Source organism: Rana temporaria, chromosome 12 (assembly GCF_905171775.1).
Source record: "Rana temporaria chromosome 12, aRanTem1.1, whole genome shotgun sequence".
Taxonomy (NCBI): Eukaryota; Metazoa; Chordata; class Amphibia; order Anura; family Ranidae; genus Rana; species Rana temporaria.
In genome coordinates this window covers 3232865-3257821 of record NC_053500.1, presented here as the reverse complement: position 1 = coordinate 3257821, position 24957 = coordinate 3232865, and the positions used below count along the sequence as shown (strand labels likewise).

The 24957-nt window shown below is 47.5% G+C and overlaps 1 protein-coding gene across 1 annotated transcript in view; it reads right to left on the bottom strand.

Moving 5' to 3' along the window:
- The window catches only part of LOC120919391 (ATP-binding cassette sub-family A member 10-like), a 53338-nt gene extending 31786 nt beyond the window's left edge, over positions 1-21552 (bottom strand). Inside the window, exons 1-12 of the mRNA XM_040331544.1 lie at positions 21471-21552; positions 20503-20607; positions 16823-17066; positions 16406-16564; positions 14560-14657; positions 12430-12656; positions 10167-10305; positions 9877-10062; positions 6495-6642; positions 5419-5584; positions 3666-3724; positions 2557-2667 (exon numbers count right to left, since the gene is read on the bottom strand). Of these exons, the coding sequence (XP_040187478.1) occupies positions 2557-2667; positions 3666-3724; positions 5419-5584; positions 6495-6642; positions 9877-10062; positions 10167-10305; positions 12430-12656; positions 14560-14657; positions 16406-16564; positions 16823-17066; positions 20503-20607; positions 21471-21488 (1660 nt within the window). The 5' untranslated portion in view covers positions 21489-21552. The remainder of the gene's footprint in view (positions 1-2556; positions 2668-3665; positions 3725-5418; positions 5585-6494; positions 6643-9876; positions 10063-10166; positions 10306-12429; positions 12657-14559; positions 14658-16405; positions 16565-16822; positions 17067-20502; positions 20608-21470) is intronic.
- Positions 21553-24957: the final 3405 nt, after the last annotated feature.

Here is a 24957-nt window from a genome sequence, read left to right as displayed (position 1 = left end):
GATCACCAATGTAAGGGACATTCTTCTCACTGATCACCAATGTAAGGGACATTCTTCTCACTGATCACCAATGTAAGGAACATTCTTCTCACTGATCACCAATGTAAGGGACATTCTTCTCACTGATCACCAATGTAAGGGACATTCTTCTCACTGATCACCAATGTAAGGAACATTCTTCTCACTGATCACCAATGTAAGGGACATTCTTCCCACTGATCACCAATGTAAGGAACATTCTTCCCACTGATCACCAATGTAAGGGAACATTCTTCTCACTGATCACCAATGTAAGGGACATTCTTCCCACTGATCACCAATGTAAGGGACATTCTTCTCACTGATCACCAATGTAAGGGACATTCTTCCCACTGATCACCAATGTAAGGGACATTCTTCTCACTGATCACCAATGTAAGGGACATTCTTCTCACTGATCACCAATGTAAGGAACATTCTTCTCACTGATCACCAATGTAAGGGACATTCTTCTCACTGATCACCAATGTATGGGACATTCTTCTCACTGATCACCAATGTAAGGAACATTCTTCCAACTGATCACCAATGTAAGGGACATTCTTCTCACTGATCACCAATGTAAGGGACATTCTTCCCACTGATCACCAATGTAAGGGACATTCTTCTCACTGATCACCAATGTAAGGGACATTCTTCTCACTGATCACCAATGTAAGGGACATTCTTCTCACTGATCACCAATGTAAGGGACATTATTCCCACTGATCACCAATGTAAGGGACATTCTTCTCACTGATCACCAATGTAAGGGACATTATTCCCACTGATCACCAATGTAAGGGACATTCTTCTCACTGATCACCAATGTAAGGGATATTCTTCCCACTGATCACCAATGTAAGGAACATTCTTCTCACTGATCACCAATGTAAGGGACATTCTTCTCACTGATCACCAATGTAAGGGACATTCTTCCCACTGATCACCAATGTAAGGAACATTCTTCCCACTGATCACCAATGTAAGGGACATTCTTCCCACTGATCACCAATGTAAGGGACATTCTTCTCACTGATCACCAATGTAAGGGACATTCTTCTCACTGATCACCAATGTAAGGAACATTCTTCCCACCGATCACCAATGTAAGGGACATTCTTCCCACTGATCACCAATGTAAGGGACATTCTTCTCACTGATCACCAATGTAAGGGACATTCTTCTCACTGATCACCAATGTAAGGAACATTCTTCTCACTGATCACCAATGTAAGGGACATTCTTCTCACTGATCACCAATGTAAGGGACATTCTTCTCACTGATCACCAATGTAAGGAACATTCTTCTCACTGATCACCAATGTAAGGGACATTCTTCCCACTGATCACCAATGTAAGGAACATTCTTCCCACTGATCACCAATGTAAGGGAACATTCTTCTCACTGATCACCAATGTAAGGGACATTCTTCCCACTGATCACCAATGTAAGGGACATTCTTCTCACTGATCACCAATGTAAGGGACATTCTTCCCACTGATCACCAATGTAAGGGACATTCTTCTCACTGATCACCAATGTAAGGGACATTCTTCTCACTGATCACCAATGTAAGGAACATTCTTCTCACTGATCACCAATGTAAGGGACATTCTTCTCACTGATCACCAATGTATGGGACATTCTTCTCACTGATCACCAATGTAAGGAACATTCTTCCAACTGATCACCAATGTAAGGGACATTCTTCTCACTGATCACCAATGTAAGGGACATTCTTCCCACTGATCACCAATGTAAGGGACATTCTTCTCACTGATCACCAATGTAAGGGACATTCTTCTCACTGATCACCAATGTAAGGGACATTCTTCTCACTGATCACCAATGTAAGGGACATTCTTCCCACTGATCACCAATGTAAGGGACATTCTTCCCACTGATCACCAATGTAAGGGACATTCTTCTCACTGATCACCAATGTAAGGGACATTCTTCCCACTGATCACCAATGTAAGGGACATTCTTCTCACTGATCACCAATGTAAGGGACATTCTTCTCACTGATCACCAATGTAAGGGACATTCTTCCCACTGATCACCAATGTAAGGAACATTCTTCCCACTGATCACCAATGTAAGGGACATTCTTCTCACTGATCACCAATGTAAGGGACATTCTTCCCACTGATCACCAATGTAAGGAACATTCTTCTCACTGATCACCAATGTAAGGAACATTCTTCCCACTGATCACCAATGTAAGAGACATTCTTCTCACTGATCACCAATGTAAGGGACATTCTTCCCACTGATCACCAATGTAAGGGACATTCTTCTCACTGATCACCAATGTAAGGGACATTCTTCTCACTGATCACCAATGTAAGGGACATTCTTCTCACTGATCACCAATGAAAAGGGACATTTTCCCATTGACCCTCTCAATGAACTGGTTTTAATAAGGGTTTCCCAAAGCCAAAATACTATTTTAGGGGATCCCGCAGGCTTAAAAAATGGAGAAATAAATATATTTCTGGTGGTCCTGATATTTAACAAGAGGAAACTTTTACCGCTAGTGGCTCCGCCCATCCCGCTGAGTATATTCAGTAATGTTGTTTTTCCAGCTCCGTTGTGACCGAGTAACGCTGTGATCTGTCCCTCGTAAACGTTGAGATCGAGACCTGTGGGGATAGAAACACCTAAAAAGTATATTTTAAAACATTTGCTAAGTGAAGGTCTCACAGCATTTGCACAGATGTCATGAACAGTCCCTGTAATGTGTCTAATGTCGTTCATTTCCGATGATCGTCAGCGCCATCTACTGACCATAATGATGTATAGTCCTGAAAAAACTCAATCTTGGAAATACAGCTTTATAGCCACTAGATAAAGCTAGTAAAAAAAAAAAAGAGGAACCAGTCAGTTTATATATATTTTAGGAGGGTTGGATTTATTTTACTCCTCTCCATTCCTTTTTTACCAAAAATATGTAGAAGAATACGTATCGGCCTAAACTGAGGAAAACATTTTTTTTAATATATTTTTGGGGGATATTTATTACAGCAAAAAGTAAAAAATATTGATTTTTTTTCATAATTGTCGATCTATTTTTGATTATAGCGCACAAAATAAAAACCGCAGAGGTGATCAAATATCACCAAAATAAATCTCTATTTGTGGGAAAAAAGGACGCCAATTTTGTTTTGGAGCCACGTCGCATGACCGCGCAATTGTCAGTTAAAGCGATGCAGTGCCGAATCGCAAAAACTGTCCGGGTCCTTTACCTGCCTAAAGGTCCGGGGCTTAAGTGGTTAAACACCCTATCCCCGGTAGCTCGCACTCAGAAGCGAATGCACGCGTAAGTCCCGCCCACATATGTAAACGCCGTTCAAACCACACATGTGAGGTGTCGCCGCGTGCGTTAGAGCGTGTGCAACAATTCTAGCGCTAGACCTTCTCTGTAACGCTAAACTGGTAACATGTGAAAAAAAATCTGGTTTTATTGCCAAAGCTTAACCGAAGAAGCTGAACTTAGAAGCCGATTGGCTCCCACGCAAAGCTGTACCAGATTCTGAGTGCGCTAGTTTTAGTAAATCTCCCCCTCATTGACTTTCTACATGAAGGAACTTGTACTGTGAGATAGAGAACCTCGTATAACAGGCAACAAAAGTCACATCACCTCGTAGCGCCTCCGTTTTATCGTCTTTGCCGCTGTACATTTTCTTAACGTTGAATATTCTGTAAGGAAACAACATTTTGAAATTCAGTTTTTAGAAATGGAGTTAGCTTCTTCTAACCTTTCCAAAAATCCATCGATATGGTTTTGGCTGCCATGATCTTTAACCACTTAAGCCCCGGACCATATTGCTGGTCAAAGGCCGGGGCCCCTTTTTGCGATTCGGCACTGCGTCGCTTTAACTGACAATTGCGCGGTCGTGCGACGTGGCTTCCAAACAAAATTGGCGGCCTTTTTTTCCCCACAAATAGAGATCTCTGAAACTCTTCTTGGCACCTTTTTTCTGAGACTTGAGTGTAAATCACATGGGCATAAAAAGATACAAAGTTACATTTTTTAAGTCTGTACTGGCTTTATCGCTACATAATTTCTATATAAAAGAAGTGATAACATCCTTGTCATGGCATTGTTAGCTGCGTGAATACATGATTCAGGAATATTTGTTGTGTTGGGTGCAGGGGCAGATCCGGGGGGGGGGGGGGGGGGCAACGTGGCAAGTGACAATCTGCAATGTGTGGCATGGGACGTGGCAAGTGACAATCTGCAATGTGTGGCATGGGATGTGGCAAGTGACCCGCAACGTGTGGCGTGGGACGTGGCAAGTGACAATCTGCAATGTGTGGGGTGGAACGTGGCAAGTGACAATCCGCAACGTGTGGCATGGGACGTGGCAAGTGACAATCTACAATGTGTGGCATGGGACGTGGCAAGTGACAATCTACAATATGTGACGTGGCAGGTGACAATCCGCAACGTGTGGCATGGGACGTGGCAAGTGACAATCTACAATGTGTGGCATGGGACGTGGCAAGTGACAATCTGCAAGTGTGGCATGGGACGTGGCAAGTGACAATCTGCAAGTGTGGCATGGGACGTGGCAAGTGACAATCTACAATGTGTGGCATGGGACGTGGCAAGTGACAATCTACAATGTGTGACATGGGACGTGGCAAGTGACAATCTGCAATGTATGGCATGGGACGTGGCAAGTGACAATCTGCAATGTATGGCATGGGACGTGGCAAGTGACAATCTGCAATGTATGGCATGGGACGTGGCAAGTGACAATCTACAATGTGTGACATGGGACGTGGCAAGTGACAATCTGCAATGTATGGCATGGGACGTGGCAAGTGACAATCTGCAATGTATGGCATGGGACGTGGCAAGTGACAATCTGCAATGTATGGCATGGGACGTGGCAAGTGACAATCTGCAATGTATGGCATGGGACGTGGCAAGTGACAATCTGCAATGTATGGCATGGGACGTGGCAAGTGAAAATCTGCAATGTGTGGCATGTGATGTGGCAAGTGACAATCTGCAATGTGTGGCATGTGATGTGGCAAGTGAAAATCTGCAATGTGTGACGTGGCAAGTGACAATCCGCAACGTTTGGCATGGGACGTGGCAAGTGACACACTCGGGGCTCCCACTGTTTCTGCATTATGGTGAGTTGAACTATTTCATTTTTTAGAACAATGTAACAATAGTAAGAATGCTCTTCAATCATCCTGACACCATAACAACCATGGTGCCCTGATGATTGAAGCGCCAACATCAGCCATTGCCCCAACAAATTTACCCCAAAAAACATATTTCCTGGCAGTGCCCCTCCCGAAACAAGACTCTGGATCCGCCCCTGGTGGGGTGTCTACTATAGAGATGGAGGTTCCCTCACCATGAAGATGAATACCTGATCACATCTTTTCCCAGCAGATCAGCAGGAACCTTTTCAGCGTAGTCCTCGGAGTCAGGCTCGGCCCTTCCTTTCTCTCCGGGCGTTATGGGGGTCTTCTTCTTCTTCAACCAAAATGAAGATCTCAGGAAAAACAGCGGCTCGTGCCTCAATCCGTGTTTATCTAGTGGCAGAAGACATGTTCGAAGGGCATTTCCAGACCAAGATAACACCAAGCTATTAACAGCTAATGTTAATTTCTCCTTTATGTAAGATCACCGGATTGCATCTAGCCAACCAGGGATGGACTGGCCATTGGGACTACCGGGAGTTTCCTGGTGGGCCGATGGCTCAGTGGGCCGGCTTCAGTGAGCAGGGCCAGTTTGGAGCTGTTCGGAAATACTCAGTTCCCGGGGGTTTGCAAGCCTTAACTTGGGTTTCTGAGGTCAGCCTAGCGGTCCTCGGGGCTTTCCGACCATTCCAGAGGCTCTCCGGCACTCCCTCTGGCCACATGCGGTATTGCATTCCATTGAAGTCAATGCGGAACAAATTATTTTCATTTCCATTGACTTCTATGGCCCCGTACACACGGCCGAGGAACTCGACGTGCCAAACACGTCGAGTTCCTCGGTGAGTTCAGGGATGAAGCCGCCGAGGAGCTCGGCGGGACGCCTTCTCCCATAGAACAACGAGAAAATAGAGAACATGTTCTCTATTTTCTCGACGAGTTCCTCGGCGGCTCCATCGGGCCAAAAGTGTACAGACGACAGAGTTTCTCGGCAGAATCCGGGTTTGACCGAGTTTCTCGGTGAATTCTGCCGAGAAACTCTGTCGTGTGTACGAGGCCTCAGAGGGAAACTCGCTTTGATATGCGAGTGCTTTGGATTACGAGAATTCTCCTGGAATGGATTATACTCGTAATCCGAGGTTCCACTGTACTTATACTCTCAATTGTTGGTGTGGCACTCTTATTCAACTACATCTCTTATATGTTTCTTGTACAAGCCGGGGACACAAGCGGTATACTGAGGCTCCTCTTGAGTTCTTCAACCAAATCCTTTAATAGAAAATACCAATTCTCAAGCTACCATTACCTGGAATTATCTTGTCGAAGTAGAGAGTGAGGAGGATGTAAAGCACAGAGTCTATGATCAGGTAGATGATGCTGGAGAGTATGTGGAAGGAGTCACCCGTGATGTCCGAGAAGAAGGAGCCCTGAAGGTCATTTTCCATGTGCATGCCCTGAAAAGGCAGAGAAGCCATAAGTAACACACACATCACACACCAGCAATACAAGAGTCATTCCGAAACATAACAGGACCTTAACCACTTCAGCCCCGGACCATATTGCTGGTCAAAGACCAGAGCACTTTTTGCGATTTAACTGACAATTGCGCGGTCGTGCGACATGGCTCCCGAACAAAATTGGCGTCCTTTTTTCCCCACAAATAGAGCTTTCTTTTGGTGCTATTTGATCACCTCTGCGGTTTTTAGTTTTTGCGCTATAATCAAAAATAGAGCCACAATTTTGAAAAAAATTAATATTTTTTACTTTTTGCTATAATAAATATCCCCAAAAATGTATAAAAAAAATTTTTTTTCCTCAGTTTAGGGCGATACGTATTCTTCTACATATAAAAAAAATCACAATAAACGTTTATAGATTGGTTTGCGCAAAAGTTATAGCGTTTACAAAATAGGGGGTAGTTTTATGGCATTTTTATTAATATTTTTTTTTTTACTAGTAATGGCGGCGATCAGCATTTTTATCGGTACTGCGACATTATGGCAGACACTTCGGACACTTTTGACACATTTTTGGGACCATTGGCATTTCTATAGCGATCAGTGCTATAAAAATGCATTAATTACTATAAAAATGGCACTGGCAGGGAAGGGGTTAACACTAGGGGGCGGGGAAGGGGTTAAGTATGTTCCCTGGGTGTGTTCTAACTGTAGGGGGAGGGGACTGACTTGGGGAAATGACTGATTGCTGTTCATACATTCTATGAACAGATGGTCAGGCATTTCTCCCCGGTCCTCGCTCTGTAAGGAGCGATCGCGGGTGCCCGGCAGTGATCGCGACCGCCGGGCACATGCGCGGGAGTCAGGAGCGAGCGGGGGGCGCATGCGCCCCTAGTGGCCGCTTCGCGAGGCAACGTAGAGCTAGGGCTCTTGTGCAGGAGAGCCGACCTGCCGCCATAGAACTGCGGCGGCTGTTTGGCGTGTAGTTAAAGTGACTTTTTTTCTAGAAATATAAAAAAATAAAGAATCAAAAGGTTTCATGCAAAAGACAGTTATCGCACTTAGCAGTGTGGAGGGTGGGGTACTGCCGAAAAAATTGTTTGTGTTTTTTTTTTGCATTTTTCGGGAAATTTGAAAATTCTGAATTTAGAAATCCGGAAATTAGAAAATTCTGAATTTTCAAAAATTTTAAATAATGAGTTTCGGAAATTCGGAAATTCAAAAAAATTTTGAATTTCTGATTTTCTAATCTCAGATTTTCGAATTTTCGAATTTCCGAATTTTCGAAATTTAGAATTTCCTAATTTCTGAAGTTTCCAAATTTCTGAAGTTTCCCCTTCTTCTTTAGGGAGGCAGAGATATTTGCAAGCCTGGACGTCACCATTGCGGGCCGGGCTCAACGGGAGCATCGGTGGTCATACAGTACTGACAAACCACCCAGCTCCCAAAGGTTTGACTTCATACACCTCATCAAGAAGTTGGCTGCAGCCAGAGACTTTTAGCTAGATTCAGTAAGAGTTAGGTCGGTGTATCAGTAGATACGCCGACCTAACTCAGACTCTGCGCCGACCTAGGTTTAAGTGTATTCTCAAACAGAGATACGCTTAAACCTATCTAAGATACAACGGCTTGCACCGTCCTATCTTAGGGTGCAATATTTAGGCTGGCCGCTAGGTGGCGCTTCTATTGCGGTCGGCGTAGAATATGTAAATCACTAGATACGCCTATTCACGAACGTATGCCCGGCCGACGCAGTACAGATACGCCGTTTACGTAACGCATTAGCAGGCCTAAAGTTATTCCATCAAATAGCTGGAATAGTAATGTTAAAGTATGGCCGCCGTTCCCGCGTCGAAATTCGAAAATTTTAAGTCGTTTGCGTAAGTCGTCCGTGAATAGGGATTTACGTCGTTTACGTCCACGTCAAAATCAATAGGCCCGTGCAGCAGACTTAGCCGCAATGCACACTGGGAAATGTAGGCTCACGGCTCATGCGCAGTTCCAAAAAAACGTCAATCACATCGGGTCTAGCCCAATTATAATAAAACACGCCCCCTCAGCCGAATTTGAATTAGGCGCGCTTGCACCCGCCGCATTTACGCTATGCCGCCGTAAGTTAGGAGGCAAGTACTTTGAGAATACAGTACTTGCCTCTCTGACTTAAGGCGGCGTAGCGTAATTATGATACGCTACGCCACCTTAAAGTTGCGGCCATCTCTCTGAATCTGGCTATTCGTCAGTCCCTAAGATCGTGCGGCGCGTGGTCATGGACCGTTATTTACTCACTCTCCCCGCCACTTTGAGGAAGTGGGTCAGCCATGGGGACCCTAAGACTGCAAACCAGCTGGTGACCCTGGTGGAGAGATTTACTGCTGCTGAGGACTTGTCTGTGTGCCCCACCCCAAAGTCCCAAGGGGTGAAAAACCACCCAAAGGAAGCATCGAGTACATGAAGTCAACAGACAGTATGTCACTACACAACAATCTTTGACACCCTACCGCTTCACCATTTCAGGGCTCCTCCAGCAATCTGCAAGTTCCTCTGTTCTCTATACAGCTAGATGTCCTCCATTGACAGAGCTCGCTCTTAAAGTGGCTTCCACAATGACTTTTTATCTCTCATTTGAGAACTAAGTTGGCCAATCAGTGGCAGCACCCCCCCTCCCCTCCCCTGGTTCTCTGATCCAGGGGGCCCATGCCTGAAGCTGATAGCGGCCCTGAGTGCTGGAACAAGATAGATCATCCAGTGCCCAGGGCAAAGATGCCCAATTGCCCCCCCTTGCCCATTATGTATGAGCTTATGAGAAGGAGGCAGAGAGAGAGAGCACAGCCCGCACCTCCTCCCTGTTCTCTCCTCTTCTCTTTTCTGCTTCCAGAGCTGGGCTGACCGAAGTCTTATTGTGGAAGGAACCCCCATCTCTACATGCTGTGCCCAAGACAGCTTCCCCTTGTGCCCACTTGTCCTGGCACTGCTACCAATTGTGGCTCTGTCATCTGCACTGTAGAAACTACCAAAGAGTGACCTGCAACTGTTTAGAGAGACAACTTACATGCAACTCTGAGCAAATGGTTGGGGGGGGGGGTCCTTTAACAAGCTGGCACACAGGCTCATTCCACACATCCAAGAAGCAGAGTTGGGTAATTAATGAAAGCTGCTTTCTGATTGGTTGATGGTGATGACCGTACAACACTTGGCGCCGTTTAGAAAAACGAGTTATAAACAGTTATTTACCGATGTGATCCCAACAGCAAAGGAGAAGGGGTGGAAAAGGCTCAGGAAGACTTCCAGAGACGTGGGTATGACTTTCAAGAGCGGAAGGATGCCCAACGCAGACAGGAAGACGGTGATGAAAAATCCCGAAATTGCTGTGAGGTGGTGCTTCCTGAGGAGGGCGCTCAGCATGCAGTTAAAGCAGACCTGGGGGGGGAGGGTAGAGGATTATTCACTGAGATTTGTTTCATTTCATTGAAAGGAGCATAAAATGGACCTTCATTGACAGAAAATACATCGGTCAGACTTACCGTCGCAATGCCATAGAGACAGAAGAGCAGAAAAATAACTCCGAAGGAACTTTTCACAAACACATAAGTGGTGGCGACCAGAGTAATGAGGACGGCAATGATGATGGCGCTGAGTGAGTACAACACCACCCAGGATAACCTAAAATACAAGATTGTTTCCCCATATCAGAGACCTTGCAAAACAGGAAAACTCCATCCATATATTCAGGTGAGGCACCTACACCAGGACCGGTCCAATCAATCACCAGGACCGGCCCAATCAATCACCAGGACCGGTCCAATCAATCACCAGGACCGGTCCAATCAATCACCAGGACCGGTCCAATCAATCACCAGGACCGGTCCAATCAAACACCAGGACCGGTCCAATCAATCACCAGGGACCGGTTTAATCAACAAAAGGTTGTGAAAAACAGGACAGGTCCTCTTGCGGTCCCCCCACTCTGCTGCAGTGTTATAGTGCCACATGGCCTACAGAGGGCGTAGCCAAGTTGGGTTTTACCAGACCTAATTTGGAAGGAGGAGAGGCTAGTTCTTTACAAACAGGCATTTACTGAATTTTTTTTTATCCTATAGCCATGGGCGTCTGCAGGTAGGGGCAAGGGGGGGCAAGCGCCCCCCCCCTCCCCGGAATCAGAGATCAGCAAGGTGTCTGCCATAGGCATGCGCATGGCTTGTACACGCCTGGAATCTGCACCCTGCACACAGGGATGGACTGGCCATTGGGACTACAGGGAGTTTCCCGGTGGGCCGATGGCTCAGTGGGCAGGCTTCCGTGACAGCGGACTGCCGCCCCCCCTCCACTTCTCTGTCTCTCCTTTCCTGCAGCGATCACCTGGGGGGGAACAAAGAGGCAGGGGGAGGACAAGAGGAGCAGGGGGGACGACAGAGGAGCATGGGGGGAGGGGACAGACAGCTGACTCAACAGCTATGGCCTGGGAGTTTCTCACTTCTGCCTAATCTTGTCCAATAAGGGGGGGGCACCAAACTGATTCTTTGCCCCGGGTGAAAAAATGTCTAGCTTCCCCACTGGTACTGCCTATAAGAGTACCAGTACCAGACGTTCTACTCTAATAAAGTAGAACGGCTAGTGAAGGGGGAGAGGGAGCTTGGGTGGCCGGGGGGGGGGGGGTGCGGGAGTTGTCCGGCCGTCATGGGAGAGACCTGTCAAAGTGGGCCAGTCTGGATAAAGTCCAGGGCCAAATTTCTGTCCCAGTCCAGCCCTGCCTGCACATAGCACACGCCTGGAATCTGCACCCTGTACATAGTACACGCCTGGAATCTGCACCCTGTACATAGCACACGCCTGGAATCTGCACCCTGTACATAGTACACGCCTGGAATCTGCACCCTGTACATAGCACACGCCTGGAATCTGCACCCTGTACATAGCACACGCCTGGGAATCTGCACCCTGTACATAGCACACGCCTGGAATCTGCACCCTGTACATAGCACACGCCTGGAATCTGCACCCTGTACATAGCACACGCCTGGAATCTGCACCCTGTACATAGCACACGCCTGGAATCTGCACCCTGTACATAGCACACGCCTGGAATCTGCACCCTGTACATAGCACACGCCTGGAATCTGCACCCTGTACATAGCACACGCCTGGAATCTGCACCCTGTACATAGCAAACGCCTGGAATCTGCACCCTGTACATAGCAAACGCCTGGAATCTGCACCCTGTACATAGCAAACGCCTGGAATCTGCACCCTGTACATAGCACACGCCTGGAATCTGCACCCTGTACATAGCACACGCCTGGAATCTGCACCCTGTACATAGCACACACCTGGAGTCTGCACCCTGTACATAGCACATGCCTAGAATAAAGTCTGCCGTTTCCCCTTAAAAAATAAATACTTGCGAGTCACGGCTTCATTTACATTGTCAAAAGGGGGCGGAGCATGAGTGACCTTAAAATGAAGCCCCTCCCCACTGAAAAAGTTCTGCGGACACCCATAGCTGTTTGAAAGATGCTTTTTCCTGGAGGAGGTGAAGACACAGGACAAAAAGTCGGCACCCAAGATAAATTCAAATATCAGTGTTTCGTTATTGAATTACATGTATACAAGTGTAAAAAAAAAAAACAGCCATCAAGCCTTAGTCATGGCACGAATGGTGCCGAAACGCGTTGATCGTTGCATTAGGCATTGCAGAGTCATTAGAGGCCTCTACACCTTCTGTATCCAGCCTACAGCGCCGTAACATTCCTACAATGGGTAGAACTTGGGTTGACTGGCACCACTCACCAAAACGCCAGATCCTTCACTCCCATCATCCTCATCAGCTCTCTGGTTTTCCTCCTCTCCTGGGTGATGTGCAGCGTCATGACATAGGACAGCGAGACGAAACACACGCTCAGGAGAAAAGTGTAGTAACACATGTGCAGAGTTGACCGGTCACCGAGAGTAACCGACTTCATCTTCACCACCGTCATGGTCTCCATAGACTCCCATATGGATTGATTTGTGAAGTGCTGCAAAATATTTCATTTTATTGTATTTTTACAGCCAAACTTCTTGCAAACAGACAAATAAATACCATTGAAATACAAATAAAGAAAATAAGTCATCTATGACTTTGTATGCCTCTGATAGGCTCCTGATCCCATACCAATGTGTAGATCTCAACACTCAGTCATAGTCATCCATGGCCCCTGTGAGCCCCTGAGAGGGTCCTGACCCCTCACCTCTTTAGAGATCACAACATCCAGTAAGATCTAGTACCGATCCTGTAACTATTTATATTAATATATTATATTATCTCAAGGTTTAGTCAACCATGGCCCCCACGTGCGCCCCCCCCCCCTTCCAGGGAGGATTCTGATCTCATATACTGTACATGTATAGATCTCAATGTCTGGTTGCAATCAACCAAGTCCCCTGGTTGTCAACTAAGAAGGTCCTGATCCCATTCCTATTCATAGATCTCAAGGTCCATTAGGGTCAACCATGGCCCCCCCATGTGCCCCCCCCCAGGGAGGGTTCAGGTCCCATATACTGTACATGTATAGATCTCAATGTCTGGTTGCAATCAACCAAGTCTCCTGCTTGCCAACTGAGAAGGTCCTGATCCCATTCCTATTCATGGATCTCAAGGTTCAGTCAGAGTCAACCATGGCCCCAATGTGCCCCCCAGGGAGGGGTCTTATCCCATATACTGTACATGTATAGATCTCAATGACTGGTTGGTTGCGATCAACTAAGTCCCCTGGTTGCCAACTGAGAAGGTCCTGATCCCATTCCTATTCATAGATCTCAAGGTTCAGTCAGAGTCAACCATGCCCCCCCCAGGGAGGGATCTGACCCCATATACTGTACATGTATAGATTTCAATGTCTGGTTGCAATCAACCAAATCCCCTGGTTGCCAACTGAGAAGGTCCTGATCCCGATCTCAAGGTCTGTTCAGATCAACCATGCCCCCCCCCCCCCATGTGCCCCCCCAGGGAGGGTTCTGATCTCATATACTATACATCTATAGATCTCAATGACTGGTTGCAATTAACCAAGTGCCCTGGTTGCCAACTGAGAGGGCCATTCCTATTCATAGATCTCAAGGCCCATTCAGATCAACCATGACCCCCATGTGCCCCCATGCGCCAGTTAGGATTCTAATCCCATATACTGTACATGTATAGAACTCAATGTGCCCTGGTTGTCAACTGAGAAGATCCTGATCCCATTCCTATTCATAGGTCCCACGGTTCAGTCAGAGTCAACCATGGACCCAATGTGCCCCCCAAGGAGAGTTCTGATCCCATATACTGTACATGTATAGATATCAATGTCTGGTTGCAATCAACCAAGTTCTTTGGTTGCCAACTGTGAGGGTCCTGATCCCATTCCTATTCATAGATCCCACGGTTCAGTCAGAGTCAACTATGGACCCAATGTGCCCCCCAAGGAGAGTTCTGATCCCATATACTGTACATGTATAGATATCAATGTCTGGTTGCAATCAACCAAGTTCTTTGGTTGCCAACTGTGAGGGTCCTGATCCCATTCCTATTCATAGATCCCACGGTTCAGTCAGAGTCAACTATGGACCCAATGTGCCCCCCAAGGAGAGTTCTGATCCCATATACTGTACATGTATAGATATCAATGTCTGGTTGCAATCAACCAAGTTCTTTGGTTGCCAACTGAGAAGGTCCTGATCCCATTCCTATTTATAGATCTCAAGGTTCAGTCAGCGTCAACCATGGCCTCAATGTGCCCCCCAAGGAGAGTTCTGATCCCATATACTGTACATATATAGATCTCAATGACTGGTTGCAATCAACCAAATCCCCTGGTTGCCAACTGAGAAGGTCCTGATCCTGTTCCTATTCATAGATCTCAAGGTCCATTCATACACATCCATGTCTATGTAGCTCACCTCCACAATGGCGGAGTCTATGGTGGCTTGTAGAGACAGGAACCCCTCGCTCAAGTACTGCAGTGAGTGACAGTAAGTTAAATGATCTCCACAGGAACCTGAAGGAAGGAAGAGAAACGGAACCAGCTGTTCATAAATTCTGATTGGTCAGCTGATCTCTGAACCCTTTTCTCATCTTGTTTTTTTTCTAGATGTTCTCCCGTTCACCAACATAAAAACAGAACAAAAAAAAAAATCCCCAAAGGGTTCAAATATGAAATACAACATCTGAATTATTATCCTGATGGAACGGGCCATAATGGAAGAGGCAAGGGTCAAATCTGCAGAATTACGCCAATTTATAAAGGAGTGACGATACGAAAGTAAACTTCTTCTGGACCAGCAGGAAGACCAACATGGAATTCCTAATGGAAATTGTTGGGGAACTTGGAAGGTGTGTGCAAGTTATACAATGTGCTATTTTTTAGTCTGGCTGGAGAACTATTGTAAAAATTAGCATAGCTGTGTCCTGCCCCCACCCCCAGCTGGGGGGAGCCATTGTAAGAATTAGCACTGGCTTTGTCTTGGCCCCGCCCCTGACTAGGATGCTATTGTCAGACTTAGCACCAGCTGTGTCCTGCCCCCACCCCCAGCTGGGGGGAGCCATTGTAAGAATTAGCACTGGCTATGTCTTGGCCCCGCCCCTGACTAGGATGCTATTGTCAGACTTAGCACCAGCTGTGTCCTGCCCCCACCCCCAACTGGGGGGAGCCATTGTAAGAATTAGCACTGGCTATGTCTTGGCCCCGCCCCTGACTAGGATGCTATTGTAAGACTTAGCACCGGCTGTGTCCTGCCCCCACCCCCAGCTGTGGGGAGCCATTGTAAGAATTAGCACTGGCTATGTCTTGGCCCCGCCCCTGACTAGGATGCTATTGTAAGACTTAGCACCGGCTGTGTCATGCCCCCACCTCCAGCTGGGACAGCTATTGTAAGAACTAGCACTGGCTATGTCTTGGTCCCACCCCCAGCTGAGGAGCTATTGTAAAAATTATCACTGTCTGTGTCTTGGCCCTGCCCTCAACTGGTGGGCTATAGTAAGAATTAGCACTGGCTGTGTCTTGGCCCCACCCTCAAACCTGGAGAATTACGCCAATTTATAAAGGAGTGACTATACGAAAGTAAACTTCTTCTGGACCAGCAGGAAGACCGATATGGAATTCCCAATGAAAATTGTTGGGGAACTTGGAAGGTGTGTCCAGCTGGGAAACCATTGTAAGAATTAGCACTGGCTATGTCTTGGCCCCGCCCCTGGCTAGGACAGTATTGTAAGACTTAGCACCGGCTGTGTCTTGCCCATATCTCCAGCTGGGACAGCTATTGTAAGAATTAGCATTGGCTGTGTCTTGGCCCCGCCTCTGACTAGGAAGCTATTGTAAGAATTAGCACCAGCTATGTCTTGGCCCCACCCCCAGCTGGGGAGCTATTATAAGAATTAGCACTGGCTGTGTTCTGGCCCCACCCCCAGCTGGGGAGCTATAGTAAGCATTAGCATTGGCTGTGTCTTGGCTCCGCCTCTGACTAGGAAGCTATTGTAAGAATTAGCACTGGCTATGTCTTGGCCCCACCCCCAGCTGCGGAGCTACTGTAAGAACTAGCACTAGTTGTGTTCTGGCCCCGCCCTCAGCTGGGGAGATATTGTAGGAATTAGCACTGGCTGTGTCTCGGCCCCGCCCCCAGGGAGCTAATGTAAGAATTATAACTGTCTGTGTCTTGGCCCTGCCCCCCAGATGAATATTCATTATAATCATTACCCCCGGCTGTGCTGCAGGCCATATACCAGCAGATATATCATGCATGGACTCACCTCTCATAGCTGTGTAGTCATTTGGGTCAGTGTGGTACTTATAAGGAAACCTTAGTGAATAGTTAAATTCGTTCTCAGAAAAGACCACGGTGCCGAGGTGGTATTTCCATTTTGGACTTGTAACATCGGTGGCATTCTCATATTCCTCCACTAATATTCCTAAAAGGGGGAGATGTGACATTGGTAAGGAGGGTTACAACACTTTCCCCCGTCTACAGTTCTGTAGACCCAGTGCCTCTGCCCCACCCCCCTCGTCTACCCCGCAGTAATATCACTGGTGACACCCAACCTTGACTTTCTCACTTTCTACAAGACCACCTAAGAACCTCCCCCTTCCTGTCCCATCAGCTAACACAACTCCTACTGCCAGCCTGATTTTGGCCTTCAGCTCAGCTTGCAGGTGACGGCAGAACCTACCTGGCAGGATGGTGCTTCTGTTGACCAGCTGCATTATTTCCCGGATGGTCGGGCTGCCAGGGAAGTAGCCAACTTGGGAAGGGAAGACTGAGACGTTAAGGGAAAAGTTAAGATTCTCTAAATGATTGAGACTCCCCAGGACCCGGGCCGGGCTGTAGCTATTCCAGGCCTGTGGCTTCATAAATTGTGATTCATCGATGAAGAAGAACAGCAAGAGGACCAGCGCCAAATGCTGGAGCCACTCCTGAAAAAAACAAGTACAGGGTCAGCGCCAACATCGATTGGAAGAAACACAACTACATCACAGACAGTTCATAGAGCCAGAGATCTCTCCTCTTCTACTGGTAGTCCCAGATCTCTACTTAAATTCTTCCATCAAAGGAGAATTTCTTCTGCAGCATCCCCCTAGGTAAAAGTGTCTTGTTAAAGTGTCGTTAAACCCAGATTTATACTCAGAAAGCCACTTTGTTTTGTGTAGAGTGAAATATACCTGGTTGATCCTGCCTTCATCTGCCCCTCCCATCTTCTCTGTGTGCCCACTGCAGCCTGACATTGTATAGACCAGCTGGTGTCCTCTACGGAGCATGCTCCAGTTTCAGTTCCCTACTAAGCTCTATCGTTTCCTTTTTTATTCATATCTGTGCAGCCCACATGACTACAGAGTCGCACATATGGGCGTATACACAGTGGCGGAACTACCAGGGTCACATATACCAGTGGTCATCAACCCTGTCCTCGGGGGCCCACTAACAGGCCAGGTTTTATGTATTACCTTGGGGAGATGCAGACTAGAATACTGCAATCACTGAGCAGCAAATGATATCACCTGTGATGTATTTCAGTTATCTTGCAAACCTGGCCTGTTAGTGGGCCCTGAGGGACAGGGTTGATGACCACTGGCATATACGACCGGACCCTGACGTTCTGCCACCATAAGGGGGCCAAGCCCAGAATTTCCCCCTGCACCTTTGGCCGGCAGTTCACTATGCAGTGGGAGAGATTGGTAGCTCTGTGTGGTGCCCGTGGCATCTCCTTCTGCCCCTCTGGCCAGTAGTACAGCTGTACAGTGGAGAGGGGAGGGGCCTCAGACCCGGGCAGACACCGGCTTCAGTTCACAAGCAAAGCAACTTGAAATTGCTAGAAAATTTGAGTTTTGGCCCCTCCCTCTCTGCAAGTCATAGCCCTAGGTCCGGGACAAGAGGTGGGCAGGAGGGGCGATTGCCCTGGACACTGAGGTATCATGTGAGCTGGGGGGCACCTCAAGGAGATTGAGTGTGGGGATTTGTGTTGGGAGGGGGAATCTGGGGATCAACAGGGGGTAAGAATTGTTTCAGGCTGGGAAATTTGTGTGTGTGTGTGTGTGTGTGTGCGCAAGGAATGGTGATATGGAGTGATTTGTGTTGGGAGGTTATGGGGGAAAAGATTTGTGCTAGGAGGGGGGATTTGAGGGGGGGGGGGGCTGTGCTAAAATAGTTCATATGGTAGAGGGGGGAGAGAATTTGTTTTAGGAGGGGGGGGGTTTCGGGCTAGTAGGGATGATTGGGGCCGAGACATGTGCAGAACGGAAAAATTAGTTGAGGCCAGGTTCACACTGGTACAACACGACAGTCGTACTACCTTGGATTCGACTTTGGGTCACCGGAGATCCACCCCTTATGACGTTACCACCCACCATGCCCCCGGTAGTGATGTAATAAGGGGCAGGGCATCCGCATGACGCCCCATGCCTATATAAGTAGTGGCACACTGCGCACCGGGCATTAGAGTGGGAGAGAGCGTTGTGTCAACATCGGGAGAAGAGCAGAGGGAAGAAGACAACGGAGAAGAGCGGGCAAAAGAGCAGAAGATAGCGGAGGAGGCCCGGCAGAAGACACTGGACAGAGGAAGAAGAACCAGAGAGAGCGGAGAAGAGCCGGAGAGGGGAGAAGAAATCGAAAGAGACCTCCGGAGCTGTCTAATAAATAAAAATGTGTGCTGTGTTTTATTTCTGACACTTTTTTTTCAGGTGAATGGGTAGGGGTACAATGTACCCCATACTCATTCACATAGGGTGGGGGGCAGGGATCTGGGGGCCCCCTTATTAAAGGGGGCTCCCAGATTCCGATAAGCCCCCACCCCGCCCGCAGACCCTGGCAACCAATGGCCAGGGTTGTCGGGAAGAGGCCCTTGTCCTCATCAACATGGGGACTAGGTGCTTTGGGGTGGGGGGCACAGGAGCAGAAGATAGCGGAGGAGGCCCGGCAGAAGACACCGGACAGAGGGAGAAGAACCAGAGAGAGCGGAGCAGAGCCGGGGAGGGAAGATGAAACTGGAAGAGACCCCCAGAGCTGCCTAATAAATTACTTTAAAAAAATGCCATTCACCATCACACAGCAAGCTGTGACTTGATGTGTGGCTCCCGGGACACCTATCACTCTCTACCTTATAGGAAGATTGGGAACCAAGATATGAGTGTGAGAAGCTCAGGCTGTATGGGACTGAAGTCCCCATGAGTAAGCTCCGGTGGGAGGAGTGAAACGTTGGAGGCTCCCGGGACACCTATCACTCTCTACCTTATAGGAAGATTGTGAACCAAGATATGAGTGTGAGAAGCTCAGGCTGTATGGGAATGAAGTCCCCATGAGTAAGCTCCGGTCGGCGGAGTGAAATGTTGGAGGCTCCCGGGACACCTATCACTCTCTACCATATAGGAAAATTGTGAACCAAGATATGAGTGTGAGAAGCTCAGGCTGTATGGGACTGAAGTCCCCATGAGTAAGCTCCGGTGGGCAGAGTGAAACGTTGGAGGCTCCCGGGACACCTATCACTCTCTACCTTATAGGAAGATTGGGAACCAAGATATGAGTGTGAGGGGCTCAGGCTGTATGGGAATGAAGTCCCCATGAGTAAGCTCCGGTCGGCGGAGTGAAATGTTGGAGGCTCCCGGGACACCTATCACTCTCTACCATATAGGAAAATTGTGAACCAAGATATGAGTGTGAGGAGCTCAGGCTGTATGGGACTGAAGTCCTCATGAGTAAGCTCTGGTGGGCGGAGTGAAACACGCTGGAGGCGTGACATGGCAGGGGTCAAGACTGACACTGCCATTCACCATCACACAGCAGGCTCTGACTTGATATGTGGCTCCCGGGACACCTATCACTCTCTAACTTATAGGAAGATTGTGAACCAAAATATGAGTGTGAGGGGCTCAGGCTGTATAGGAATGAAGTCCTCATGAGTAAGCTCCGGTGGAGCAAGGGAAACACGTTGGAGGCGTGGCCTGGCAAGGGTCAAGGCTGACATTGCCATCACCATCACATAACAGGCTGTGACTTGATGTGAGGCTCCTGGGACACCTATCACTCTCTACCTTATAGGAAGATTGAGAATCAAGATATGAGTGTGAGAAGCTCAGGCTGTATGGGAATGAAGTCCTCATGAGTAAGCTCCGGTGGGTGGAGTGAAACACGTTGGAGGCTCCCGGGACACCCATCACTCTCTACCTTATAGGAAGATTGAGAATCAAAATATGAGTGTGAGGGGCTCAGGCTGTATAGGAATGAAGTCCTCATGAGTAAGCTCCGGTGGGTGGAGTGAAACACGTTGGAGGCTCCCGGGACACCTATCACTCTCTACCTTATAGGAAGATTGTTGTCTCTTTAATGTCTTTGAGGCCCCACTCTCAAGTATTCACTTACCAGTATGACGTAGCCCAGCCGCCTCCATTGTACCAGAATGTTCTTCCTCAGTAGAGCCAATGTCTGCTGGATGAGACTGACCTCCCTCTGTGCCTCTCCAGTCATCTGCAATGGAGGATACTGCCCATCAGTGCCATGTACTAATGCCACGTTTCAGTGCTTAGCAGTGCCGCCTATCAGTGCCCAGCAGTGGTGCCCATCAGTGCCCAGCAGTGGTGCCCATCAGTGCCACTCATAAGTACCCATCAGTGCAGCCTTTCAGTGCCCATCAGTGTGGCCTATGAGTGCCCACCAGTGCCCCATGAGTGCCCATCAGTGCCGCCTATCATTGCCCATCAGTGCTGCATATCAGTGGCACCCATCAGTGCCGCCTATAAGTGCCCATCTTCAATGCCCGTCAGTGCCCATCAGTGCCACCTCAGTGGTGCCACCTCATTGGTGCCCGTCAGTGCCGCCTTATCAGTGCCCATCAGCGAAAGAGAAAACTTACTTATTTACAAAAAAAATTCTGCTTGGGTATATTTGATGCCAGATACCACACCGGGCCTTCAGAGGTCTAGTGGAGCCCATGCCTGGAGGGGTCAGGGCTGTTTTAGCAGAAATTGGGGGACCTACTCAATATTAGGTGGGGGGGGGTCATAATATTGTAGCTGATTGGTGTACATCACTGCTACTGCTCTACTTGGCAAAACTGGTCCTCAAAAAGCTTGGGAGATGTCAGGATGACTATGAAGCTTACTTGGGCCATAATGACTTACCTTGTGAGGAGGACAACACAACCCAAAAAAAGTCTTGATGGGTTCCACGTGTGATCTGTCCAATCACCAACAATCCCAGCAGACGTCCAATTTGTTTTCCATGAACGCAGCTCACCGGCAACCACAACGCCCCCCGAGGAGATCAGCAATAAGAAAGCAGAACGTTCACAAAGATACAAAAACACTAAAGGACCAAAAACGAAGACTTACACTTTCTATCGTGTTCATCCCCGGACTGTCTCTAAAAGTTCTGCTCTGCAGTCAGGAAATCAACCGCCGTCCCCCTATTCCCAACCCCCCCCCCTCCCCATTCCCTCTTATATGGGAGGTGGGGGGGGGGATAAAATTCCTTTCTGGCCCCCGGAGAATCAGTTGGAAAGGAAGGAAAGATTCCAAGTATCGTATTCAATCCCATTATCAATCCAGATGTTCCAGTCTCTTGGCGGAGGGAAAATTATTCTTCTTCTAAGGATTTCTGGGTGGCAGAAAAGACGAGATATAAAAAAGGGGAAAGAAGGTCAGAAAAAAAATTAAGAGTTTCATAACTCAGGAAGGAAATCGCGAAACACGTCCAAAATCCCCAGATATGCATGTTGGCCTTGTAGAATTTGTTACAATGTTAATAAAAATATACACTCACTGGCCACTTTATTAGGTCCTCCTTGCTAGTAGCGGGTTGGACCCCCTTTATTAGGTCCTCCTTGCTAGTAGCCAGTTGGACCCCCTTTATTAGGTCCTCCTTGCTAGTAGCGGGTTGGACCCCCTTTATTAGGTCCCCCTTGCTAGTAGCGGGTTGGACCCCCTTTATTAGGTCCTCCTTGCTAGTAGTGGGTTGGACCCCCTTTATTAGGTCCTCCTTGCTAGTAGCGGGTTGGACCCCCTTTATTAGGTCCCCCTTGCTAGTAGCGGGTTGGACCCCCTTTATTAGGTCCTCCTTGCTAGTAGCGGGTTGGACCCCCTTTATTAGGTCCTCCTTGCTAGTAGCGGGTTGGACCCCCTTTATTAGGTCCCCCTTGCTAGTAGCGGGTTGGACCCCCTTTATTAGGTCCCCCTTGCTAGTAGCGGGTTGGACCCCCTTTATTAGGTCCCCCTTGCTAGTAGCGGGTTGGACCCTGTAACGGTCACCACCGTTTACGACCTTCCACGACAGCTCATCTGACACACAGACAAACCAGCAGGCATCCCATTTCCCAGAATAACAAGACTTGCTCCGTGTTCTCTGATTTCAAATGAAGACATCTTTAATGGTTTCTTCTCAGCTTATATACAGTTTTCAAGGCACAGGAACAATCAAACTGTCCCCACCCACACATCACACCGTGGGGGCTTCAATCACATTCTTTCATTAACAGCATTACAAACAAAACACCATCACACAATGCTCTTTTTCTAATCCACATCCCCAGACAGACGCTCTGTCTCCAACAAGTATATTCCACACATAAACAGTATTTAGCATGCATAATTAGAGTTCTGGGAGCAGACCTGGGTTAACACCTTTACAGCCATACACAATGGTTAATGGAATCTCTTAGGAGTCTATGCAATTAACACCTTTCACAAGGACTATGGAATGTCTTTCAGGCCCTGACTCAATTAGCATGTCACTAGTCAGGGCAAATCATAGAATGAGTCACTATTGACTGGTTGGGCCAACATCCTGCAGTATCTCAAAATCCTGCAATACGAACTATCAGTGATGTCAAATCTCATGTAATACATGAATTATGATTCACTTGCCACCCCATTCCCAAAGGGCACAGGGTGGACTCAGACCCAAGAGTTATCAGTGACGCTGACACAGGAGTATCCCCCATCCTCACAAAGTCTCTGGGTGTCCCGGGTCATTCTGTTACAGACCCCCTATATTACGTCCTCCTTGCTAGTAGCCAGTTGGACCCCCTTTATTAGGTCCTCCTTGCCAGTAGTGGGTTGGATCCCCTTTATTAGGTCCACCTTGCTAGTAGTGGGTTGGACCTCTTTTATTAGGTCCCCCTTGCTAGTAGCGGGTTGGACCCCCTTTATTAGGTCCACCTTGCTAGTACCAGGTTGGACCCCCTTTATTAGGTCCCCCTTGCTAGTAGCGGGTTGGACCCCCTTTATTGGGTTCTCCTTGCTTGTACCGGGTTGGACCCCCTTAATTAGGTCCTCCTTGCTAGTAGCGGGTTGGACCCCCTTTATTGTGTCCTCCTTGCTTGTACCGGGTTGGACCCCCTTTATTAGGTCCACCTTGCTAGTCCCAGGTTGGACCCCCTTTATTAGGTCCCCCTTGCTAGTAGCAGGTTGGACCCCCTTTATTGGGTCCACCTTGCTTGTACCGGGTTGGCCCCCCTTTATTAGGTCCCCCTTGCTAGTAGCGGGTTGGACCCCCTTTATTGGGTCCTCCTTGCTTGTACCGGGTTGGACCCCCTTAATTAGGTCCTCCTTGCAAGTAGTGGGTTGGACCCCCTTTATTAGGTACACCTTGCTAGTAGCAGGTTGGACCCCCTTTATTAGGTACACCTTGCTAGTAGCGGGTTGGACCCCCTTTATTAGGTCTCCCTTGCTAGTAGCTGGTGGGACCCCCATTGTTAGGTCCTCCTTGCTAGTAGCGGGTTGGACCCATTTTATTAGGTACACCTTACTAGAAGTGGGTTGGACCCCCTTTATTAGGTCTCCCTTGCTAGTAGCTGGTGGGACCCCCATTGTTAGGTCCTCCTTGCTAGTAGCGGGTTGGACCCATTTTATTAGGTACACCTTACTAGAAGTGGGTTGGACCCCCTTTATTAGGTCTCCCTTACTAGAAGTGGGTTGGACCCCCTTTATTAGGTCTCCCTTGCTAGTAGCTGGTGGGACCCCCATTATTAGGTTATCTTTGCTAGTAGCGGGTTGGACCCCCTTTATTAGGTACACCTTGCTAGTAGCGGGTTGGACCGCTACAAACAACAAACAACAAACAAAACTTACACAGAACAGCAACAAACAAAACTAAAACACAACAACAAAACTAGAACACAATAAGAAACAAAACTTAAACACAACAAACAAAATTAAAACGCAACAACAAAACTAGAACACAATAAGAAACAAAACTAAAAACACAACAAACAACAAACAAAACTTACACGGAACAGCAACAAACAAAACTAAAACCCAACAACAAAACTAGAACACAATAAGAAACAAAACTAAAAACACAACAAACAAAACTAAAACCCAACAACAAAACTAGAAAACAAGAAGAAACAAAACTCAAACACAACAAACAAAATTAAAACGCAACAACAACAAACAAAACTAAAACCCAACAACAAAACTAGAAATAAGAAACAAAACTCAAAAACAACAAACAAAATTAAAACACAACAACAACAAACAAAACACAAGAAATGACCACTAGCAACAATTCAATATGTATAATAATATACATTTTTAAAAAGGAGGTTAAACAAAATGAAATACTATACTATAATAAGCATATCATCCTATTATAACACAGCATTATGAAAAGAAAAAAAAAATCGAAATCATTCATAGGTCCAAATAGCACTCAAGGGTTAAGGACCCCCCTCCCCCATACAGTGAAAATGTCCCTTCTGTATCTTGCACAATGCTGACCGCAGAGCCGGCCAGTCCTTGTAGCTTTGATTGTCCGATCTGTGCAAAAGTTCAGATTTTTTATTTAGTTTCCCCCTCTGGTTGGGGAGGGGGGATCTTG